General features: G+C 41.3%; 1 protein-coding gene across 2 annotated transcripts; it reads left to right on the top strand.

Moving 5' to 3' along the window:
- The first annotated feature begins 1,002 nt into the window (after nt 1-1,002).
- NUDT4 (nudix hydrolase 4) lies at nt 1,003-21,450 on the top strand. Of its 2 annotated transcripts, none has more exons than XM_063133800.1 (5): nt 1,003-1,489; nt 15,258-15,368; nt 18,907-18,951; nt 19,755-19,839; nt 20,689-21,450. In XM_063133800.1, the coding sequence occupies exons 1-5, from the start codon at nt 1,391-1,393 to the stop codon at nt 20,889-20,891; spliced, it is 543 nt and encodes a 180-aa protein (XP_062989870.1). In that variant the 5' UTR covers nt 1,003-1,390; the 3' UTR covers nt 20,892-21,450. The 2 variants fall into 2 exon arrangements, with proteins under 2 accessions (XP_062989870.1, XP_062989869.1); XM_063133799.1 differs by having other exon boundaries at nt 19,752-19,839.
- The last annotated feature ends 657 nt before the right edge of the window (nt 21,451-22,107 follow it).

Genomic DNA, 22,107 nt, shown 5'->3' with positions numbered 1-22,107 from the left:
TAATAACAGTAGCTATTCCCAGTACTGGCTGCAGGTTTTTGAGGACCCTTGGGCAAGCTCCTCTCTCAGTGAGTCAACCTTCTCACTACCATTGCTCCTCATCCCCTTTCTCAGCATTGCTACCACTTGCTTGCTAAGCAGAGAGCCAATAAACAAGCAGTGGCATCTGTTGCTGCTCCCTCTCACCAACACCTTTGTCTGGGCCAGAATAACAGCCAGGTGAGCAAGCAGGTTGCAATGGTGAAGACGATGAGCAAGTCCAGGGGGTCCCTGCTGGGGTGCGGGCCCTGGGCAGGGGCCCAGCCATAACACTGGCCCTGACTGCTCAAAGAGCAACCTCCCCCGCCCCCCGTTACTGACCCCCATCCTCCTTCTCTCTCTGTCTCTCTCTGTCTCTCTCGGCATCCTGGAGGATTGGGCCCAGGGCGCTACCCAGAGAGCCTGCGTGAGTCTGCGAAGGGAGGAGGAGCCTGACCCCCCACCCCCGGCCATGCTTGATAACTCTCTCCTCTGGGCGGTGCAGCAGGAAGGATTGGGGCCATTAGGGCCGAATAGAGGAGAGAGAAGGGAGCGAGCGAAGACAGCAGCTACTTTTCCTCACGGAAAGCCACGTCCTTCTCTCACCCGCTCATCTTTTCTCTCTCATTCCCGGCCCTTGCGGCTGAGAGACTTGAATCTGGCGAGGCTGGGGGCTCCCCGTGAACCGGCTCTGCCGGTTGTTCTCCTTCTCCCCACCCCACAGCTCCCCATAACCGATCAACCCTCCCCACTCCGGCCTCTCAGTCTACCCGCCTCTCAGTCTACCCCTTCCTCGCCCCGCCTCTGAGGCGGGCCCGGCACCTGCGCAGTACGCCGGGGAGGCCGGGACGCCGCAGGCGGGTGGAGGAATGTGCGTTACAGTTAAATAGTGGGTCCGGCGGCCGCTGCAGCGGCGTTTTGGGGGGATCGGATGAGGGAGGGAGACTGACTGAGGCGGGAGGGGCAGTGGTGGCGGCGGCTGCTGCTGCTGCTAGAAAGACTCGGGCCGGGCTCCAGCTGCGACGCCGCGGGATTTACGAGGCGGCTGTGCAAGGGGAGCCCGCCGGCTGAGCAGACGGAGGGACTCCATGGCGTGGCGTGGGCTCCTGCGCGGCCGCGGCACCGACAGCTCCTCCGCCACGGCTGGTAGCGGCGCTGGGTTCCCCTGAGAGGCGCTTTGCCGCCTTCTTCCCTCACGGCCGGGAACGGGCTCCTTCGCCTCGACGCCGTTCGTCGGAGTGGGCCGGAGAGCGCGCGAGCGAGCGGAAGAGAAGAGGTGCCACCGCGGGGCCTCCGTAGTCTGTCTCCCACACGGGCGGGCGTGCCGGGCTCTGGACTAGGTGGCGGCGGCGGCGGCATTATTTCTGCCTCTATGATGAAGTTCAAGCCAAACCAGACGCGGACCTACGACCGGGAGGGCTTCAAAAAGCGGGCGGCGTGCTTGTGCTTCCGCAGTGAGAGGGAGGACGAGGTGAGCGCGGCGGGGACGGGCTTGGCTTCGGTGGCGGGGCATGAGGAGCCGGGGCGCGGGAGGAGCCGGGGGTCAGGGCAGGGCTCCCGCCGCCTCCGGTGTGGGGCTGTGGTGTTTCCGCGCCCAGTTTCTCGCTCTCCCCCAATCGGCCTCCCCTTCCATGGCGCTGCCCATCCGTTCACCTGACCCCTTTGTGTGCGGGGTGCTGCGGAACGGGCTAGGCTTGTCGCCCCCTTGCGAGCCTCGTCGGTTCCTGCCCTTTTCCTTCCCCGGCATGGCTGACGGAGAGCTGAGTTGGTGGCTAGGCATGAAATTCGTTTTCTTTCCCCCTTCCAAGGTCCGCTCGGTTGCGGCTCTTCCGTGGGGCGTAGACGCGAGTTGACCCCACATAACTTGGGTTGGCTACAAGGGGTTGTTGTTAGGGGAGGAAGGAGGGGAGGGCGTTCGAAAGTCTTCAAACGTGGTTTGTGCGAGAGACTAAAACTAAAAGCGAAGCAGCTGCTCCTTAACTCCACTTGTCATACAGAAATGGACCCACCTTGAACATTGCGCATCCTTAATACTCTAGTTACTAACCGGACAGATCTGGCTGTCTCCGAAAACGGCATGGTCTGAGTTCAACGACCTTTTTGGAGCCGGGAGATCAAGTTGCTTTTGTGACTGTCACCATTTTTACAAACAACTCCCCCACCCAACCACTTGCAGAACAGACAGGTAGGCGGCACTAGCTCCTATTTATACAAGAACAGTCTCTATAACTGGGGTGGGTGCGTGGGTTCCTGTTGCTGCCCCATCTTTGTTGCTTTGTGATGTGTTCAGAATGATGGTAAATCTCTAATATCCCAGTGGTGGTTTATTGCGGAGTTATAGTTCAGATAGCTTAAAGTTAGTGAATGGTTTTGAAACCTCGTTGTATATGATGTGCTTACACAAATGTCTGGCTTGTAAGCCAAAGTGCGCATAAAAATAGATATCGTTTTCAGTCACTGGTTGAAATTGCGCCTTTTGCATACAGTGGAATAGAGTATAATACTGTAAAAGCTTTTAAATACCACAGTGCCTCTGTCTCAGAAAAAGTAAAATACTACCTAATAAATGAATGTTGATTTCATACATAAGTGTGGAAATCTGTTTTTGCTACCACTTTTCTCTCTGTAGATGGAAAAAAATAATGAAGCTACACTTTATAGCATTAATTCTTGCACTTCAAAATGAGATAGTAAAGGTTACTATCAAAATACTTTATCCATTGAAGTGGCAAATAGTGAGCTAAAGCAGTCAGTTGTTCCAGCAACCTGGCTAAGAATTTATGTCCATAAGGATAGGCAAAAAATAAATAAACTCTGAAAAACTGAGGATGCAAACCTATGCATGCATACCTGGGAGTAACTGCCCTTGAACTCAAAAGTTTCTTATTTCTGAGTAAACATGAATAGATTTTGGGCTACATATTAATGTAGTTTTTCAACCTTCACTTCTCCAGTTAGTTGAAAGTGAGACAGTGGAGTAGAGTGACTTACCTCCACAAAAATATGTAGGTAGCAGAACTTTACAAATCCAGTAGTGTAATGCAGCCGTCCCCAACTTGGTGTACTCTGGCTGTTTTGGACCACAACTCTCAAAATTCCTGACAGTTGGCCATGCTGGCTGGGGCTGTCTAAAATAGATGGAGGCCCCTTGGTTGGGGAAGGCTGGTTTACTGTATCCATTGTATCTATGTAGACACCTCCAACATGACTTGTTAGTACTTTGAACTTAAGTATAGAATAATATTGTTCTTCCCCTTCCTCAAGTGAGGGATATAATCAGACATCCAAGTCATTTTGCCTGCTGATGTCTGATGAGTGCTAGTTGCCATTTGGAGATAGTGTAGAGTTGTAGGGAGAAACAAAGATATTCCCACCTTTATAACGCAGCATCTGTGTCTTTAATTTTGCCAACACTAGTAACATAACCCAAAGGCAGTTGTGCTAAAAGCAGACTTGGCTGTATCAGCTGTTGGCGAACATTTTTCATGTTGTATGATGCAATTGTATGATGCAATTGTATAATGCTCCAGTACAGTTGCAACTTGCCACTGGAAGTGTGTTATTCGACAGGAAGCTCCCCCACCCCACACACAATGTAACTGAGACCTATTACATGGTCAAAACTCTTAACTGAAGTGGGTTGTGACTGCTAGCATAGGACTATAACTATTTCTTGAAAGGCTCTTTCCTCTCTTTCCCTCTTCAAATATTATGGTATGTTAATGTGGTTGAATGATGGTGTCAGCCACCATAATTTACTTGTCTAACATGCTTTGGTAACCTGGCTTCTTTCTGGATACTTAATAGAGCATTTCTATCAACAATGTCCATCCAGTTAAAAGCAAAGTATAAATTGGAAATTTAGTTCTCAGTGTGGTCAGTTGATAAGGAATCAATGTAGTAAAGTGTTCTGTACAGGCTCCGGTCGATATGTACTGATTACATGTGAAAACATTATTATTTAAAAAAACATGTTTTTTACTTTAAAATTTTATTTATACTAAACATATTGTTAAAACTAGTTTATTTAACAGGAACATCAATACAAATATTAATGCCTACACCAGGGCTAGGCTATTGTAGGCCAAAAACATCTAGTAGTCACTAGTTCCCAAAAGCTTTATCCGAGATGGCCAGTGGTTAAAGATTATGGGAGTTGTAATCCAAAACATATGGAGAGCACCAGGTTGCTTACCCCTGGCCTACACTATTCAGAGCATGAGATCTTTGCCTCCCCACTCCTTTGCTCTGCATTTGTGTGTGGGGGAACCATCTAGGTGGGGCACATCAGAGCGGGAGGGAAGGAAGGAGGCTGAGGAGGCCTCAGGATACGTTCCCAGTCTCCTCTCTGCCCACCAGCATGCTCCCATTACTCTCTCCCCAATGTTGCCTTTGCTACCTCGGAGAGGCAGCTGGTGCAGCTCTTGCTGTGGCAGCTACGAGGGGGCAGCGAGTGCAGATTCTTGGGTCTACAGTCAGAGTGCTGTCTTTGACCTCAGATCCAGGAATATAAGTTATCCTATGGAGCTCCCAGATTCTGTCTAGGGGGCATAGGATTGCTCCCCTAGATGATCATTCAGTTAAGGGATTAAGGGTGCAATCCTATGCACGTTTAGACAGAAAGAAGCCCTACAACTGTTAGCCCAGCCATGCTGGCTGAGCAATGCTGGAAGTTTTAGGACTTCTTTCTGTCTAAACGTGCATAGGATTGCACCCAAAATCTGAGTTTAATCTTAAAACTATTTTTCTGTGTTATAGCAAACCAAAAGAAGGAGAAGGGGACTCTGACTGCTGAGAAACACTGCTTTGCCTAGTCACTACAATTCCTTGTTACTTGAAAGTTCTGGGCACTTAATAGCCTGATCTTAGGCATGTTTTATTGTAAGCAAGTCCTACTAAATGTGTGACTTCCTTACGAATAATTATGCATAGGTTTGTGGCTTTAGCCTTCTACTTGGGTTTATTATATGTGTATAGAGAAGTACACAGAATCTTTAAGTTTTAAGCACAAATCTGTCATTTGAAAGATGTGTGCTGTGCAGCTAAATATTTTGGTTGATGCTTCTAGACTGTACAAAGACTGTTGCAAACCAATAATGGTTTGTTATAGCAACCAGCTAGTATGTATGGTGGTTCAAGAAGCATATGAATTTTAAAATGGAGAAATTTGATTTAAAATCACTCAACTCTACTTACCAGCAGAACATGAACACAATTCTGTTTATCCTCAATGTTTGGAAATAGGAAACCTGCTGCCTGTTCACATTGAACTTCCAGTTCTAGCTATTATGTCTAAAAGCTATTTATCTGAGTAATCCCTCTATAAAGCAATCTAAGATAGTGCCAATAAATTTCTAATTGTATTGCATGGAACTTCACATTGCTTTCATTGGGCCACTACCAATCAATCTCATTGGATGAGCCCAGATGTTGTGAGAGAAGGCAAAAATTGTACAATAATCAAACACACCTGAGTCATCTTTCCAGTATTTAGTTCTGGGGCTATAGAGGGAGCTCTAGCTATTCTAAGAAGAGAGATACCCAGCATCTTTTAACTGCTATTGTAGGTCTGAATAGTATACTTTCAAGGAGTGAGATAGGAACGTCCTTGGACACCATGCAGCTAACCACTTGTCCAGAATATCTAACAACTTCGGGTGAGTTGCTTGACAGTTCCATTTCTCAAAATTCACAGAAACGTATGGACAGAGACTGTGCTTTGTTGTGAACTAGTCAACTCCTTGTGCTTATTTGGGAGCCTTGGCTGGTCTTAATATTAATCTGAAACAAGCATTTTCAACAAGCGTTTTCTTCTTAAGAGGGCAATTCTTTTCTCAAAATAATATTGTATTTTAGAAAATTCTTCAAAGAATTGCTGTTGAAAGTTCATACAGACTCTTGGGTTCAGTTTCAGTGTAACTTATGTTCCTGCAAGATAAGACATCTTAACAGTCATAATGAAAGTAAACAAAATGCAGGTGCTGTGTAAATAGGAAATGTGTCTTGTTACAAAGGACAAGTTTTGCAGTTCTGTCCTTTTAGAATGCATGTTACATCTTGGATTTCTGTGCAACAGTTTATACTATATAAACTTATGTCAGTAGACTGTCAGTTGCTAGAGACTGCTTGTGACTTTCAATTAGGCTCTGCAAGGCTAGCCAGAATCTAATTGCTCCCAGTAATGAAAAAGGAGCTGGCATCTCTTCATTTCTTGAAAGGATTGAAATAGCTGGTTTTTCACTTCTAGTAAGTAGGGATATCCTGGTCTGTAAGTTCTTCTGATGGAAGTGTATGTCCTCACAGCAGAATTTTTGTGTGTGCTTTTGGAGAACGTTCAAAAGTTGTAATGCAGAGGTATTGGACCTCTTTTAACCTGAGGGCTGAATTCCATTTTGGAGAAGCTCTCCAGAGCTGTGTTCCTGTGGTGTGTGGAACTGAAGGCAAAAGGGACAGGGCCAAAATACAAATGTAGTTTAGCTTAAAGCTCTTACTGCCCGTAACTAAGCCTTAGGGGCATTTCAGCTTTTTAGAATGGGGGGGGGGGAACTGCGCAAAACCTCAGAAACCACAGAATGATTTGTTGTTAGAGGAAATAGGGTTGGGGCAGGGGAAAGGGATGTGGCCATCTGGAGAACCCCAGTCGGGCTAGATTGGCCCTGGACCTGAGGATCTGCCAGTGAGGTTCTGCTGAAAATGTTCCAGTACTTAATTTTTCCACCTTTTTTGTTTCGTAAGTTCATTAGTAAAAATATGTTCATTAGTAAAAATGAATTTATGTCAATAGCAAACACAATATTAGGCAAGCTTGGCAGTTTCAAAGTTGTAATAATTTCCAGTTGATTATTCCCAGCATACATATATTTTATTGAAATGCATTTTTGTCTCAGTGAAATAGAACTAATAAATAGTGACAGTGAAACTGAATTTGCCCCAACAACCTTGGAGAGAAGAGAGATGAATTCTGTTGAAATAGATGAATGGTTATCAGCCTACAAGTAAAGTAAATATGCTAAATTAAATCTCACTAGGGCAGGGATGGGCAGCTTGAAGTTCTGTGGATGTTTTGGTCTATGGCTCCCACTAGCTGTAGCCAGCATAGCCAGTGGTGAGGGATGATGAGAGTTGTAGTCCAGAACATTTTGGAGAGCAACATGTTGAGTACACCCCTGTGCTTAGGCCATCAGAACATTTTCTGATAGAAACTGAATTTCTTTCTATGCAGATGACACTGTGCAAATTAACTTTTTGAATTTTCGTATTCAATTTTTTCTGGAAAACCCACATAATTCGGTTCTGCACCTCTGTTGTAATAGGTAAAAATCCTCATTGTAAGTTCTTTCCCTTATAATAATACAGACAAATACTCACCATTTGTCAAATGGACCAAAGCCATGTGGTAACAAGAAAGTCTCTGATATGAATGGTGCTTCGTATATTGTTCAAATTAGAACATTGTTTTGTTGGTGTCTATGCTAGCCTCTTAGCTTAGAGCCCTGGGTGGGTCTGTCTGTCTGAGCTTTGAAGATGATTCTGTGGTACATGCTAGAATTACATACAAACAGATTTTGGTAACAATTTCTTGTGTGGAATGAGAATGGCGCTGTATTCTGACCCACCTGAAACATTACAAAAAAAGATAGGCTAGCTCTGGTGCTATAAATAATAATAAATCTTTAATGGTATTGTTGAAAAAATAGATGTATAATTAAAAAAGCTCAACGTTTCGGATACCAAGATCCTTCGTCAGGAACTGATAAGAAATGTTCACTGTTGGGGACAATACTATTGTCCTTAGCAGCAAAATTAAACACTTTGTCTGTGGAGCGGCCACATTGAGAGCTGTGTTTGTTATCCTGAAATGTTGCTATTTTTCTCCTAACTATAACATGTTAGCCATTATGTTTATGCATGACTGCCATGTTGATGGCATGGTGTTGAGTGCGAGTGGCCTTTCTACATTGTCTTTGCCTTAGATGGAATATTTTGGTAGTGGATACATGGAACTAGAAATAGTTCTGATAGCTTTTAGCTTATAAATGTAAGGCAGTCAGTTATTTAGTCCAATTTGGTTAAAGGCCTAAGTTGCTGCCTAATAGGTTGACTTTTGAGAAAGTGGATAATATAAAGGCTGATAAATAAATTCACATTGGACCAGATGAGAAAAAATGTTTGGGGGGTGATCCTTCAATCCTACCCTTCAGGCAGTTGGGATACAGTGTGGTCCTCATTATAGAGGAAAGGCCTCCTATTAGAGTCTATAAGCTGTTAGAGTGACAGACTTTGTATTTCTGGGCGCAAAGATTACTGCAGACGCTGACTGCAGCCAGGAAATCAGAAGACGTTTACTTCTTGGGAGGAGAGCAATGACAAATCTCGATAAAATAGTTAAGAGCAGAGACACCACACTGACAACAAAGGTCCGCATAGTTAAAGCAATGGTATTCCCCGTAGTAACCTATGGCTGCGAGAGCTGGACCATAAGGAAAGCTAAGCGAAGGAAGATAGATGCTTTTGAACTGTGGTGTTGGAGGAAAATTCTGAGAGTGCCTTGGACTGCAAGAAGATCAAACCAGTCCATACTCGAGGAAATAAAGCCAGACTGCTCATTTGAGGGAATGGTATTAAAGGCAAAACTGAAGTACTTGGGCCACATAATGAGAAGACAGGATACCCTGGAGAAGAGGCTGATGCTAGGGAAAGTGGAAGGCAAAAGGAAGAGGGGCCGACCAAGGGCAAGATGGATGGATGATATTCTGGAGGTGACAGACTTGACCTTGGGGGAGCTAGGGGTGGCGACAGCCGACAGAAAGCTCTGGCGTGGGATGGTCCATGAGGTCACGAAGAGTCGGAAGCAACTGAACGAATAAACAACAAAAAGGATCAGGCCCATTCTCCCTAGTTTTGGTGGGGTGGTGGGGGTGGTGGAGCCTGAATTGGACTCAGAGGCTGAAGAAGTATACCAATGAAGACAGGAAGTGGGAGAGGAAATTCTCCAAGACTCCCCAGGAGTCATGGAGGAATCTTTCCCAGGAGCTTGTTCAACAGGATGTCCAGGCTCGGACCTCCCCGCCCCTGGGAAATGCAGTCATTGTCAGAGAGAACATTGGAGTTGACAGATTCCAGAGTCCACTGCAGGGTCATGTGGGCAGAGTTGGGAGGAGGTGAGAGATGGTCTGCTAGGCTAGCCACTCGCCAGAGGTTTCAACTTGAAGACTTCACTGAAGGAAGGGTTCAGTAAAAGCCTGTTGTGCACTGCGGGGGTGGATGGGGTGAACACTCCGTTTAGTTGATAGGCAAGTGCCTTGCTTTGTTAAGCTAATTAAGCTTAGAAGATAGCTCCTAGCATTCATACTACCTTCATGTGTGAAGAGATGTCTGTTTACTGAATAAAGCTTTGTGGGTTACATGGCAGGCTTTTTATTGTCTCACATATCAGTGGGAGGGCTTCACAACAGGTACCAATGCTATTGACTGTTGGTATGCTGACTCACCTCTTTGTTTTTCTTCACTTCATTAACTTTTCTAGGTTTATTTGCAGTGAGCATGCTGAACTTAGACCTGTGCATTTCAGTAAGTTGAAGGCAGGATGAGCTTCCACACTAAGCAGAGTAGCCATGCTTTATTTACTCTTCATGCAAAATCTACTTGATATAAAATAATTATCCTTCTGTGTTTTCCTCCCAAAGATTCTTCAGTGTCAGACTGTAGAAAATCTGACTTTTTATAGAAAGAATTGAACAATTGCTCAGCCTTCTCTTTTTTAAGAAGTGTTGTGTTGCCTTGTTCTAACTACTATTTTTGAACATAAATATTTGGCAGTCCTCCACAGTCCTGTGTGTAATAACATATTCAGGGATCTACCTCTGGGAGTTAGTTCCTTCTTATTTTCTTGACAGGGTGTCTGGATCTTCAACAGTTTTCTGACAAGTAGATTTTGTTTTATTGTGTCTTTGCATTCTGTTGTGAACCAGCCACCTTGGAATCATCATCATCATCATCATTATATTATTATTATTATTATTATTATTATTATTATTATTATTATTCCATTTGTATCCTCATTTTTCCCCATCCAAGGCAGCTTACAGGTTTCTTCTCCCTTCCATTTTTATCCTCACTAAAGCCCTATGCGGTAGGATAGACTGAGAGTCAGTGTCTGGCCCAAAGTCACCTATTGAGCTTCATGGCTAATTGGGGACTAGAACACGGATCTCCCAAGTCCCAGTCCAACTCTCTAATCACAACACCACAAGGGTGGAATGGGGAAGTTCTGACCATATCATTTGGGCACCTGCAGAGGGCCCACTCCTCAGCAGGTGCCCATTGACAAGAGCTTCCTGGACTTGCTCCTCCTCTTTACCATTGCAACCTGCTTGTTCACCAGCCCTTGCTCTGGCTCAGACCATGGTGGTGATGACCAGTAGATGCCACTGGCTAATTGCTCACTGAATCTCTGCCAGTCAAGCAGGCAAGTGGTAGCAATGCTGAGAAAAAAGGTAAGGAGAATAGCAGCTGCTGACAATGAGTGAGAAGGCAGACTCACTGAAGGTGCTGGTGCCCAAGGGCCGTCAAAACCCTAGACCTGACATTGATTGGGGGGGGGGGGGACGGACGAAATTAAAAGGTTCTCTAGCACAAAAAATGATATGGTCAGGATTTTCCACACAGCTATGTCACATCCACTAGTATGGATTGATTATAGAAGGATCTTTATTTATTTATTATTTCTTTATTTATTACATTATATACCACCTCATGGTCGAAACTCTCTGGGCAGTAGTAGACAGTAGGACAGGTTTTTGAGAAACTTTCCAATTAATATGCTTGAAACAAATGTATTGCACTCCGTAAAATGCACTAATGTTCTATCCACACACAATCTGTCATGGCTGAAAATAGTAAATAGTTGATACACAAGTTTAGAATACAGCAAATTAGTGTCTGGATATGTAAAAAGAATACAGGAGGTCAGTAGTAATGTTACATGTATTTAAGGCGTTAAAACAAAGAGCATTATTCCCTATACTTTTTAGGATGCTTACTCAGAACACATTTTATTGGTTGTAGTTCTGAAAGTTCCATGTCTTGCCAATGCATCTTCTGAAAAATGTTTGTTCAAAGACCCTATTCAGACGACACGCAAAGCCATGGTGGTTAAGCATTTTGAGTTAAACATTAAGGCTTAGTGTGTTGTGGGAACCATTGACATGGACCCCGTTCAGACAACACACTAAACCATGCTGCTTAACAACAAAATGAGTTAGTGTGTTATGTGAACTATGACTTAGTGTATTGTCTGAACCATTTCTAACCAGGGTGGCTACATAACCCCAGTTTAAACATGCTCGCTAACCATTTGTTGCAAAAGGGTTAGCAACCTAACCATGGCTTAGTGTGTTGTCTGAACAGGCCCAAAGTAATGTTTACAGAGCATTACATTTATACTGAGAGGTAGGGGGATTATTTATTTCTAAAAAATAATAATAACCATAATAACCAACATTGCTACAAATCCCTGGTATATTAAGAAACTAGGAATTTATGACAAATCTCACATTTGCCTTGTAAAATTTAGTCAACATCTAGTTAATGCTATATGTTTTGAAACTGATTTTGATCATATGACACGTTAAGTTTATTTAAGGTCTTTACAATGGCAGAAGTTATTTATGTTAACACCTGCTTTTCTCCACTAATGCTAGGGTCAGTCATTCAAAACAGTGTCATGTTTTGATATGTCATGGCTCTGAATCTTATGTAATGGTACAAAGCCATGTATTTAAGCTCCAGGCAAGCCAAACAATGACTCCTTCCCCCCTGCACTAGAAACTAGAACCTCTGATCACAGGCCTGGACAATGTAAATGCTGATTGGAACAATTTCACTAAGCTGAGTGTTTTGATAGAGAAGAATAATCCTGTTCATAATTGTTTGTCACATGACTATGGAAAGCACTAGTTCCTTCACTGAAAAGAAATCAAGTATCATTCAATTATGATTACAGCAGAAAACATTCAAGATTAAAGTAGGATATAAGGGAAATAGTTTGCCAAATTGAATATAATTTTTAAAGGACAGGGTCCAATGTTGCCACTTGCACAATGGGACACTCTACCTCTCTCCTCCCCAGCCCTCTGGAGCAGATTTTGAGGGCTTGCAGCAGGGGGAATTGCCACCTGCTGATTCTACTGACAGAGTTAGTTCCATCAGCGGAGCTGCTTCATCGGATTTACACAAGTTACCTACATCCGTATTGCATCTCTGAAGTTCTTCGTTATATTTATAGGGTTCGTTATATTCATAACCCCTACTCCTTGTAGCTGCTACATCAGGAAATGTAAGAAAATGCTCATATGCTTCAACAATATTAATTGCCTGTCTTGGCTTTCAAACAAAGTAAACTGATGGAATCAGAAATTCTGGATAGTGAACAATAAGTTACTTTGAGTTGTAATTTCCAATAGGCCTGAGGAGGTTGTACTGTTTTGGTCTATCATCTTCTGGCTTTCTTGTGTTAAGGTCTAAATCGAAAAGAAATACCTCTGCATAAAACTGTACATTTCCCCAGAAAACAGAGAACAACCATTTCTTAGGATACATCTGACTGAAACAGTCCTGAAAATGATGGTGGAAGTATTACAAAGGCAATATGAATTAGAAAACTAGTCACTATACAAGTGATTATGTGCAGTGGAAGCCTAGAAGCTGATGTGCCTGGCTCTTAACAAAGTGTCTGGTAATATTAGTGTATATATCAAATAGATTGGCCTGGTTCGCACAAAACAACAACCTTGAGTATGGGTTGTCATTACATGTGAACCCTGCACTATGTTTAACTATGGAGTGTTACAGACAACCCAGGAACAGAACCCATGGGTTGTTGTTGTCTTGTGAACTCTGGGTTGTTATGTATGAACCAGGTCATTACCTTCAAACTGTATGACAGTAGAACTGAGAGTATTAAGTAATGTATGTATTTCAAATCCCAAACAGGAGCATTCTGCTTGTAATTCTAAAGTTCCAAAACTTCTCTTACGTAGTTAATGTATAATTGCGTAAGGTTATATATAAACAATGCTGTAATTGTCTTCAGTCTAATTTCTGAAACCTCGAGTTATTCTCAAGACCACTTAAAACTGGAGGTTTTTCAGCTAACTGAACAAAGCCAGTATAATTTGGATAATGTGAAATTATATTGTAATTATTTTTACTGAAGAAGTTTTTCTGCTGCTATTTGAGAAATATAGACAGTGCTCATGCGATGACTGAGGAAAAACATAACAAAAACTTACTGCAATATTCAAATGTTGACTAGCTTCACACATAACAACAGCCCAGACAATGGACTTTTGCCTTACCCAGAGTTTGTCTGCCAGCCCAACATGCAAAGCGCACGTTGTTTTTTCAGTTTCTGAAATGTTTGATTCCCTCCTCTTTTGCCTGCTCTCTGTATCTCAAATGCTTTTGTGGCACTGTAGTACTACCATGTAGAGTGACCAGTTTTTGGTGTTTTTACCACTCGTGTTTACCACCTGTGTAGTCTGGTGAAACAATCCATGGTTATAGGTTCACTTGTAACAACAGCCCAGAGTTCACAACCCAAGAACAAACCATGGGTTCTCTTTGCAGTTTCGCACGAAACTACAACCCAAAATTAAACAACCCATATGCTGGGTTGTTGTTACATGTGAATCTGGTCTCAAGAACAAATCGTATCCAGAATGATCTGGGTTTCCACTGAAGTGAAGAGGATGAATACATTTGCATAAGTTATTTATTTGCAATATTTATATAATGTTCATATCTAAAATAGATTCCGGAACAGTGAACATAAGAAATAAACAACAATCATCATCTTCTTCTTCTTCTTTTTCTTCTTCTTCTTCATCATCATCATCATCATCATCATCCTTTGGCAGAAATTGAAAGATTGCCTTGATATCTGAATTAGGTCATGATTCTACTCTTAGTGTCTTGTAAATTAGGACTCATTCGCATTAGTAGATCACTGGATGCCTTTATTCTCCATGTGGGCATACTAGGCACATCCATGAATATGAATGGCTTGCACTAAATAAATATATTTATATATAAATTCCTGGCACCATTTATTGTTCACATAGTCAAAGACAAGATGTGCCTTAGGGAACATATTATGCATACTGATATTACAGCCACAGTCTCTTTTGTTTTTGTGTTTGTTTGCTTTCTTTTGTAAACTACTTTGGGATTTAAGAACATAAGAGCAGCCATGGTGGAACAGGTCAAGGGTCCATTTAGTCCAGCACCCCATTCACACAGTGGCCAGCTGACAACCAGGGACCTGCAAGCAGGACTCAGTGCAAGAGCACCCTCCCCCATGTTCCCCCACAACTGGGGGAACAAAAATGGAGGTAGCACAAAACCATCAGGACTGATAGCCATTGATAGCCTTCTACAGGAATTTATCCAATCCCTTTTAAAGCCATCCAAATTGGTGGCCTTCACTACATCTTGTGGTAGTGAATTCCATAGTTTAACTATGTGCTGTGTGGAGACGTCCTTGCTTTTATCTGTCCTGAATTTCCCACTAATCAGCTTCATGGGATGTCTCCAGGTTCTAGTATTATGGGAGAGGGAGAAAAATGTCTCCCTATCCACATTCTCCAGACCATGCATAATTTTGTACATGTCTATCATGTCTCCCTTTACCCTCTTTTTCCCAAGCTAAACAGTCCCAGCTGTTGTAACCTTCCCTTACAGTGGATTTGTTTCAAATGAGAAATATAAATAATTGTTAATAAATAATAATAAATACTGTCCTTGCAATGTGAAAGAAAATCTTTCTAATTATTTACTAAAACATCTCTGCAGAACAAGACAAACAATTCAAAACTGTCAGAAAAGATAAGATACTTTGAAAAAACTTCATTTTGGCTTATCCAAACTGACAGTCTTATAGTGACTGTGAACCATGTAGACGTTCAGGACAACATACTTAAGTTGATGGATACCCTGTGCGGCTTGAAAACGTGTGTGTGTGTGTATTATACACACACATTGCAAGAGGAAGGTGCAGAATTCTTCGAGTTTACAGCCTTTCATCTCCAGATTAGATCTTTTAACTTAAATGGTGTTTCTTGCCTAGATAAAGTTTATTCAGTGTGAGCTTAGGTTTTACAAAATCTGACTCATGAAGGCTCTCATCAGGTTTTAAATTCATGCAGTCATAAGAAAACACCATCTTTTCTTTTTTGCAGGTGCTATTAGTAAGCAGTAGCCGGTATCCAGATCAGTGGATTGTTCCAGGTGGAGGAATGGAACCAGAAGAGGAACCAGGTGGTGCTGCTGTCAGAGAAGTCTATGAAGAGGTAAACAGTTGCAAACTCTCAATTTGCAATGATACATGGATGTCCTTTCTGGATTTTAAGTGATAAATAATCTAAGCTTGGTGAAAGCCAAGGGCTATTGGTCTTTAAGGCAGAAGGAATTTAAGTTTTGTGCACAGCATGAACTTCGGGGAATCAGTTCTAGCTTTCTCTCAAACTGTGCTTCCAGACAGTAGCAGTGCTTGGTCAGCTGTGTGCTAGTAGACTTTGGATAATCTATGCACCTTAAGGCAATTGCTACTCTCCATAGACAGGCATGTAACAAAAACATATGGCAAGAGACATCTGATTTTGCTGCTTTGTTGTTTCTGAACAGGGACACTTTGCTGCTTGAGGCAAAGGACAAGATGGTGCCCCACCCCCACTCCATGTACTAAAGGTGACTAGACTGGCAGCTGAATCTTTCTTCAACACTAGTGACTGGACAGCATCCTCCACTGGACCAGAGGGCAGCAGATTAGTTTAGGGGGTGCATCCCAGTAAGCAGTGACCAGGGCAGGTGACTGATAAATGAGTTATTCTGTCATCTAGTCCACAAGGCAGGACAAAATTCTTACAATTTCATAAATTATATTTAAATTATTGTTAGCAAGAACTGCACCCTAGGAAGATAGAAAAGAGGTGGTATACACATGGTTTCCACATGTGTAAAGACAACTTATAAAAATCTTAACAGAAATCTTAATGAGAGTTGGTGCTCCTATGCAGCAAGGTGAGGTGACCTGCTTAAGGAAGCATCAGCAGAAGGGAATGCAGGACTCAGAATGCTTTCTGTGGCTACCCAGAGCCCCAGTACAGAATACAAGAGCCGTGCTGAATCAGACCCAGCATTCAGCTCACTCATTGGCCAACTAGCTGCCCATGGGAAATTCACAAGCAGAATATGAGTGTAACAGCACTCTCCACCCATATTCCCCAGCAACTGGGGTACATAGACATACTGCCTCTGATACTGAAGGTAGCATATAGCCATCAGGAATAGTAGCCATTGATAGCCTAATCCTCCATGAATTTGTCCAGTCCCCTTTGAAAGCCATCAAAATTTGTGCCAATCACTACATCCATAGTTCATGCGCTGTGTGAAGAAATACTTCCCTTTATCTGTCCTGAATCTTTCACCAATCACCTTTGTGCAATCACCCTGGGTTCTAATATTTCAAGAAAGAAATGTCTCCCTATCCACTTTCTCCGCACCATACATAATTTCATACACGTCTGTCATGTCTCCTTAACACGCCTTTGCTCTACAGTATCCTCTGTGAATTGCCATCACATTACTTCTGGCCTAACACTTTTGGCAGCCGACGCTGTATGTCTTGCATATTGTTACCATGCCAGCAATACTCAAAATATGTATAATGAATAAGGAACTGGACTTGTGTACCCTAAGCTTTGAGCTTCCCACCCAGTCATGCATCCAAATCTCTAGGAGTTTCCACTATGTGGAAAATAGTTTCCACTATTTTCAGGCACAGGATCCACATAGGGCCACATCCACTGGGAGTAACATGACTTTGTCTTTTGCTGGAAAAGGCAAAAAGTTAATTCAGGACACATGGAACATATTTCCAGAAGTCACATCTACACTTCTGACAATGGCAGAAGCCCCAACATACTGCTGGCAATACATGGTGCAACTTGAAACGTGTGTAGAAGCAGTGAATAGTGCAAAGTTAATGAGGCACAGCAGCATCTGTTCTCAAGAAGTTTGTGATCCCTGGAGAATATAGGTGGCTCTCCAACACACAATACATGCCGTCTATCATGGTGACATATATTGGGAATGATATTTCAATGAGATCCAGTTGCTAAGTCCTCCAGCCTAAAGTTGGGAGAGGAGAAATGGAGCTCAATGCAACCAAAATAGGACAACTCCTGGACAAGCTTGGGGAAAGTGCTATGAACTGATACACTGTAACTGTAAGAAGGCATGTGGAGACCTATACAAATGCTACAGTACCACACTTAACTGTAGTTCTTTGCCACAGTAAAGGAAACTGTCTTCAGAAATAACTTGAATAGCAGCACTTACATTACTTCATGGTAAGCTTATGCCATAAACGGAATAAAAATCTTGAAGTTTTATTCAGACTTAGTCATAGTTAAAATGTATTTATAAAATTGCCATTATATTTGTGTATCATACAGTGTCAATTGCCACACATAACCCGGAATTTGACAAGTTTATTTTTGTTTAATGTTTGTTGTTGGGTCAGTGATGGATATAAATTGATTTTTCAAAGACTATGTCTTGCATTGTTTAGCACTTCATAGAATAGTAGAGTTGGAAGGGGCCTATAAGGCCATCGAGTCCAACCCTCCGTTCAATGCAGGAATCCACCCTAAAGCATATGGCGCCTCTTGCATGAGTATTTATTTGAAGACATCCTTTAGAATTGTATATTGTATTGTTAAAATACAATCCTTTTTGTCTATGTACGCAAATTTAAATTTGCCTAATTCTTTTAGGACCTTACAATCACCACTAGGAACATTCTCTCAATTCAGATAACTTGCTTATAGGCAAAAGTATAGAAATTAAAGCTATTTTTTTCAGATAGGACAGGTGAAGGAGATCCATATCAGGAAATGTTTAGGGATTATCATTGTATATCCATGGCAAAGTTGATGTTTGTAACCCCAAGTATGCAGTTTGGTTCAAAAATTCTGGGTTAAGAGCTCTGCTAAAATCTGGATTGTTTTAGAAAGATGCTTAGTTCAGGGGTGGGCAGACTTCAGGGTTGTAGAATCTACTTTGTTATTTCATATGACCCCAAGATCCACCAGCTGAAGTGAAATATAAAAGCCATACTCTTAGATTTAAATAATTCTAAGCATAGGAATTTGTGGTTTGGGTATTTTGTTTTTTTTAGTACCAGACCTCAACAGGACTTGCATTTCTTCCATACAAAACCCGACTCCTGATTAACCCGCAGCCTTCTTCATTTCAGCAGTATAATTTAGGGGGAGAAGGGCAATTTGTTGCTATTTTAAACAATTTAGATTGAGAAATTCTTGCCAATCTACTGCAAATCACCCAGGATCTACAGAAGATTGCAATCTAGCTGTGGCCCATTTCTGAACTAGATCAGCCAAAAGCGGAGGGGCAAAAAATTTCTCTGAAGTATATTAAGGTTGTTCATAATACTTATCCACTTTATTATAGGTTTAGACTTCTTTTATGGCCTCTGATTTGCCCTAATCTAACATTTCCAAGATGTGGTGATTGAAGAACACAAGTATGTGTTTAAAGTATGGACAACCCTGGATGCTCTTAAAGAATACAACTTCTTTCAAGTTGAGATTAAGTGTGCTGAATTTCTACATGCACTCCTAAATACTTAGACTGTAGAGAAACTACAGAAACTCAAGCTGGGGAACAAAGTTAGGAGATCATGAAACCATTGTCAGACATGCTTGGGAAGAAGAACTCTGGTTTATAATCGAATAAACTGCAATGACAACAAGAATTGCTACTTCTTGTGGGGGAAAGAAATCTGACAATCTTTATTCCTTGCAGGCTGGAGTGAAGGGAAAACTAGGCAGATTGCTGGGCATATTTGAGGTGAGCTATTTTGGATTTTTTTTTAAATCTTCATGAATGTACACTCTAGAAATATAGCTTATACTTCTGCTAATACAGGGTGGGAGGGAGAGTACATAGAAAACAAGTACTTGAATTAAAGACTGACAATTTAATGTCTGTATTTCTTATAAAAAACAAGGCCAGATTTGGGAATAGGGGGGAAATGCCAAATCCATCCACAGTTTAGGGAAGAAATAAAATAAGAATTTATTATATAAGATCCAACTCTTGCTGGTTCACAAAAGTAAGTGATCTATTAAAACTCATTCAGGCGGAAGTCCTAACTAAATCCAAGCAGTTATATGTATGTTCTCTTGAAAGCAATGGGAAGGACTTTCAAATAAATATGCTGAGAATTGGGGTGTCTGAAAAACTAGCTATACAATGAGTGGCAAAAGCATGTTCTGTTTGAGCCCATAATCCACAGTTCCTAATACTGATGGACAAAGTGGAGCGCTATTCATAACATCATGGTTCTCTTGTTAAGCGGAAGGCAAAACTAATAGTTGGCAAACACATTAGAGGCATTTTTATAGTGCTTGCCAGTATTATACATTTGATTTTTCTAATGTATTAGTTTTTTATATCTTGACTCTTGATAGTTTTTAATACAATCTGCCTTTCTGTTTTTTATTTTTTTATTGTAATATATTTGTTGTGATTCATGAATGTTAAGTACCTTGAACACTATTTTATAGTGGAAAGTTGAGATGTCAGTAAATCTCTGATGTTGCAAGTGTGAATTAAAATGTTTGTGTTCTCTTTTCTTCATACTGAAGCAGAATCAAGATCGGAAGCATAGGACTTATGTTTATGTTCTTACTGTGACCGAAATCCTGGAAGACTGGGAAGATTCGGTTAATATAGGCAAGCCTTTTTCTTCCCTGTATATGCCAATTTCATGCTATTTTTAGGACACATCTGGTACCTAACTTGTAGTATACTACTTGTAGGCCCCTTCCAACTCTGCTATTCTATTATTCTATGTACTTAAAAAGGTTCAAAGTAGAACAAAGAACAGCTCATATTATTTTAACATTAATTGGGCACCTCTAATAACATCCATAAATTTGTGGAAGTAGTTAATTCTCATTTATCATAATCATCTCTGAAGACATTCTAAATTGCAAATATGTTGAAAGAACTTGGGTTATTATGAATGTCCAGTTATATTCAGAATGCTACGTGCTTTAATAAACTAGAACAAGATATAGGCAGAGAAGCAAAATAGAGAGTAGATAAGAACAAGAAACTTGCTCATTGGCAAGAGAGCAGATGGACAAACTTAGATGCATATTCATTTGCACATAATGCATTAAAAGTAGACACCATTCTCACACTGAGCCATTCAGCCAGCTGTGGTAATTAGAAGCTTTTATTTATAGTTCCAAAAGCTCAGGATACTAATTCAGCACCTAAGATCATAAGACCAACTTGGGAATTTCATGATCAGAGTTGAAGATGTTGGTAGCCTGTAGTTAATACCACTGCTCTCATAATTCTTCATGCCATTTCTAAGAGTAGGAACAAGCTCTTAAAGAAAGGTGGGTTTCTAGAGGACTTTTTGGGGTGGCTCACATTTGCTCACCTTGGCATCTTTAGATACTGAAAAATAGGGTGTATATTTTGGAGTTGTAATAAATACTACTGAAATTAACACATTTTAAGGTTCAAGCTATCTGTTCTTTGAAATGTTTGCTTTTTCTTCTTTAATAGGAAGGAAGAGAGAATGGTTTAAAGTAGAGGATGCAATCAAGGTCCTTCAGTGTCACAAGCCTGTACATGCAGAGTACTTGGAAAAATTGAAACTGGGGTGTTCACCAACCAATGGAAATTCTGTTGTCTCTTCCCATCCTGATAACAACTCTCTATATGTTACTTCAGCACAGACTTCTGGATTGCCCTCTACTGTAAGATAAAATCCTGAATTAGTTTTTTGTTCACCATCGCAAGGGGAGATGTTTTAGTGGTCATGTGCTATGGGTATAGTCATCAAAATCCTGAGTGTGTGAACAGTTTCTGTTCAAACATACACCTTTTTCTTTTTTAGCAACGTGTAATTTTTCAGCAAACCAAAGCCATACAGGGATTTTTAAAAGATGCCTTAAATGGCCCTCTTTGTGGGGTTTTTAAAGCATAGATAACTTAAGTATCTAATTAAACAGTGAATGTGTAACTTGGCATTTGAGTTTCGCTTAATTTTGTTTCTTAAATTTCCTAAAAATCAAAAATAGTTTGGGGAACTTTGCTTTAGAATACTTGTCCTTATTTCCCTACTTCAGAATAAAATTAACTGGGGGAGTTAAAAGGCAGTGGAAACCAACAAAAAGTGCCTTCAATGTCAAACTTCCTCCTTCAAAGTATTTCACATAAATCCTAACCAGAGCAGTGCCAGCTTGTCTGTTGTTGCCAATCCTTCAAACTGCTCTTGCTTAGTTATTTAGCCAAACAAGTAGATTAAAAACAATAGGCAAATATGCCAATCCCTTAACCTGCTTTCTCTCATTTTTTACAAGGTCAGCATTGGCTTTCTTTGCTGTTAATCAGGTGTTGATTCACTATTAGAGACCATCCCATCCTTTTCCAGTCTATTTCTAGAACACGTGAATCAAATCATTATTTGGAATATAACTATCCAGAGTTTTAAGAAAAGGGCAGACTACATATTTAAATAAGCTTCACTAATATCTGCCACCAAAATATGGATGTAGAGATTGTACATGTTCCAGTTTCAGAAACCTCTAAAAAGCATTTACACTGAACATCCCTTCCTCCCTAAAGTCAGAACTGTGGTTGAGGTAAAGAACTACCTCTATTGTGAAAGTTTGTCTTTTCTCATTCTTTCTTTGTAACATAAACCCACTGTAAATAATCCAACAGGTGTATAGTGTAAAGTGGAAAGTAAATGTAGTGTAAATACTGTTGCCCACACAACTAGGTTGCCACCTAGGACTTTAGTGTCTTAATTGCTGCATAACAGACAGAAACTTCAATAGTTGAATCTTTTCCAATCACTATATCTACCCCTATAGAGTTTCTACTTATCACACAACAGTTAAAGGTACAGGAGCCCTATCTGAGAAAAAGATGGCAACCCTAAACACTAACTTCAATACATTGTGTAAAAAAAAATGC

The sequence above is a fragment of the Elgaria multicarinata genome, chromosome 9, assembly GCF_023053635.1.
Source record: "Elgaria multicarinata webbii isolate HBS135686 ecotype San Diego chromosome 9, rElgMul1.1.pri, whole genome shotgun sequence".
NCBI classification, from domain to species: Eukaryota; Metazoa; Chordata; class Lepidosauria; order Squamata; family Anguidae; genus Elgaria; species Elgaria multicarinata.
Note: the sequence above shows the minus strand (reverse complement) of the source record. Positions and strands in the feature narration are given on the sequence as shown.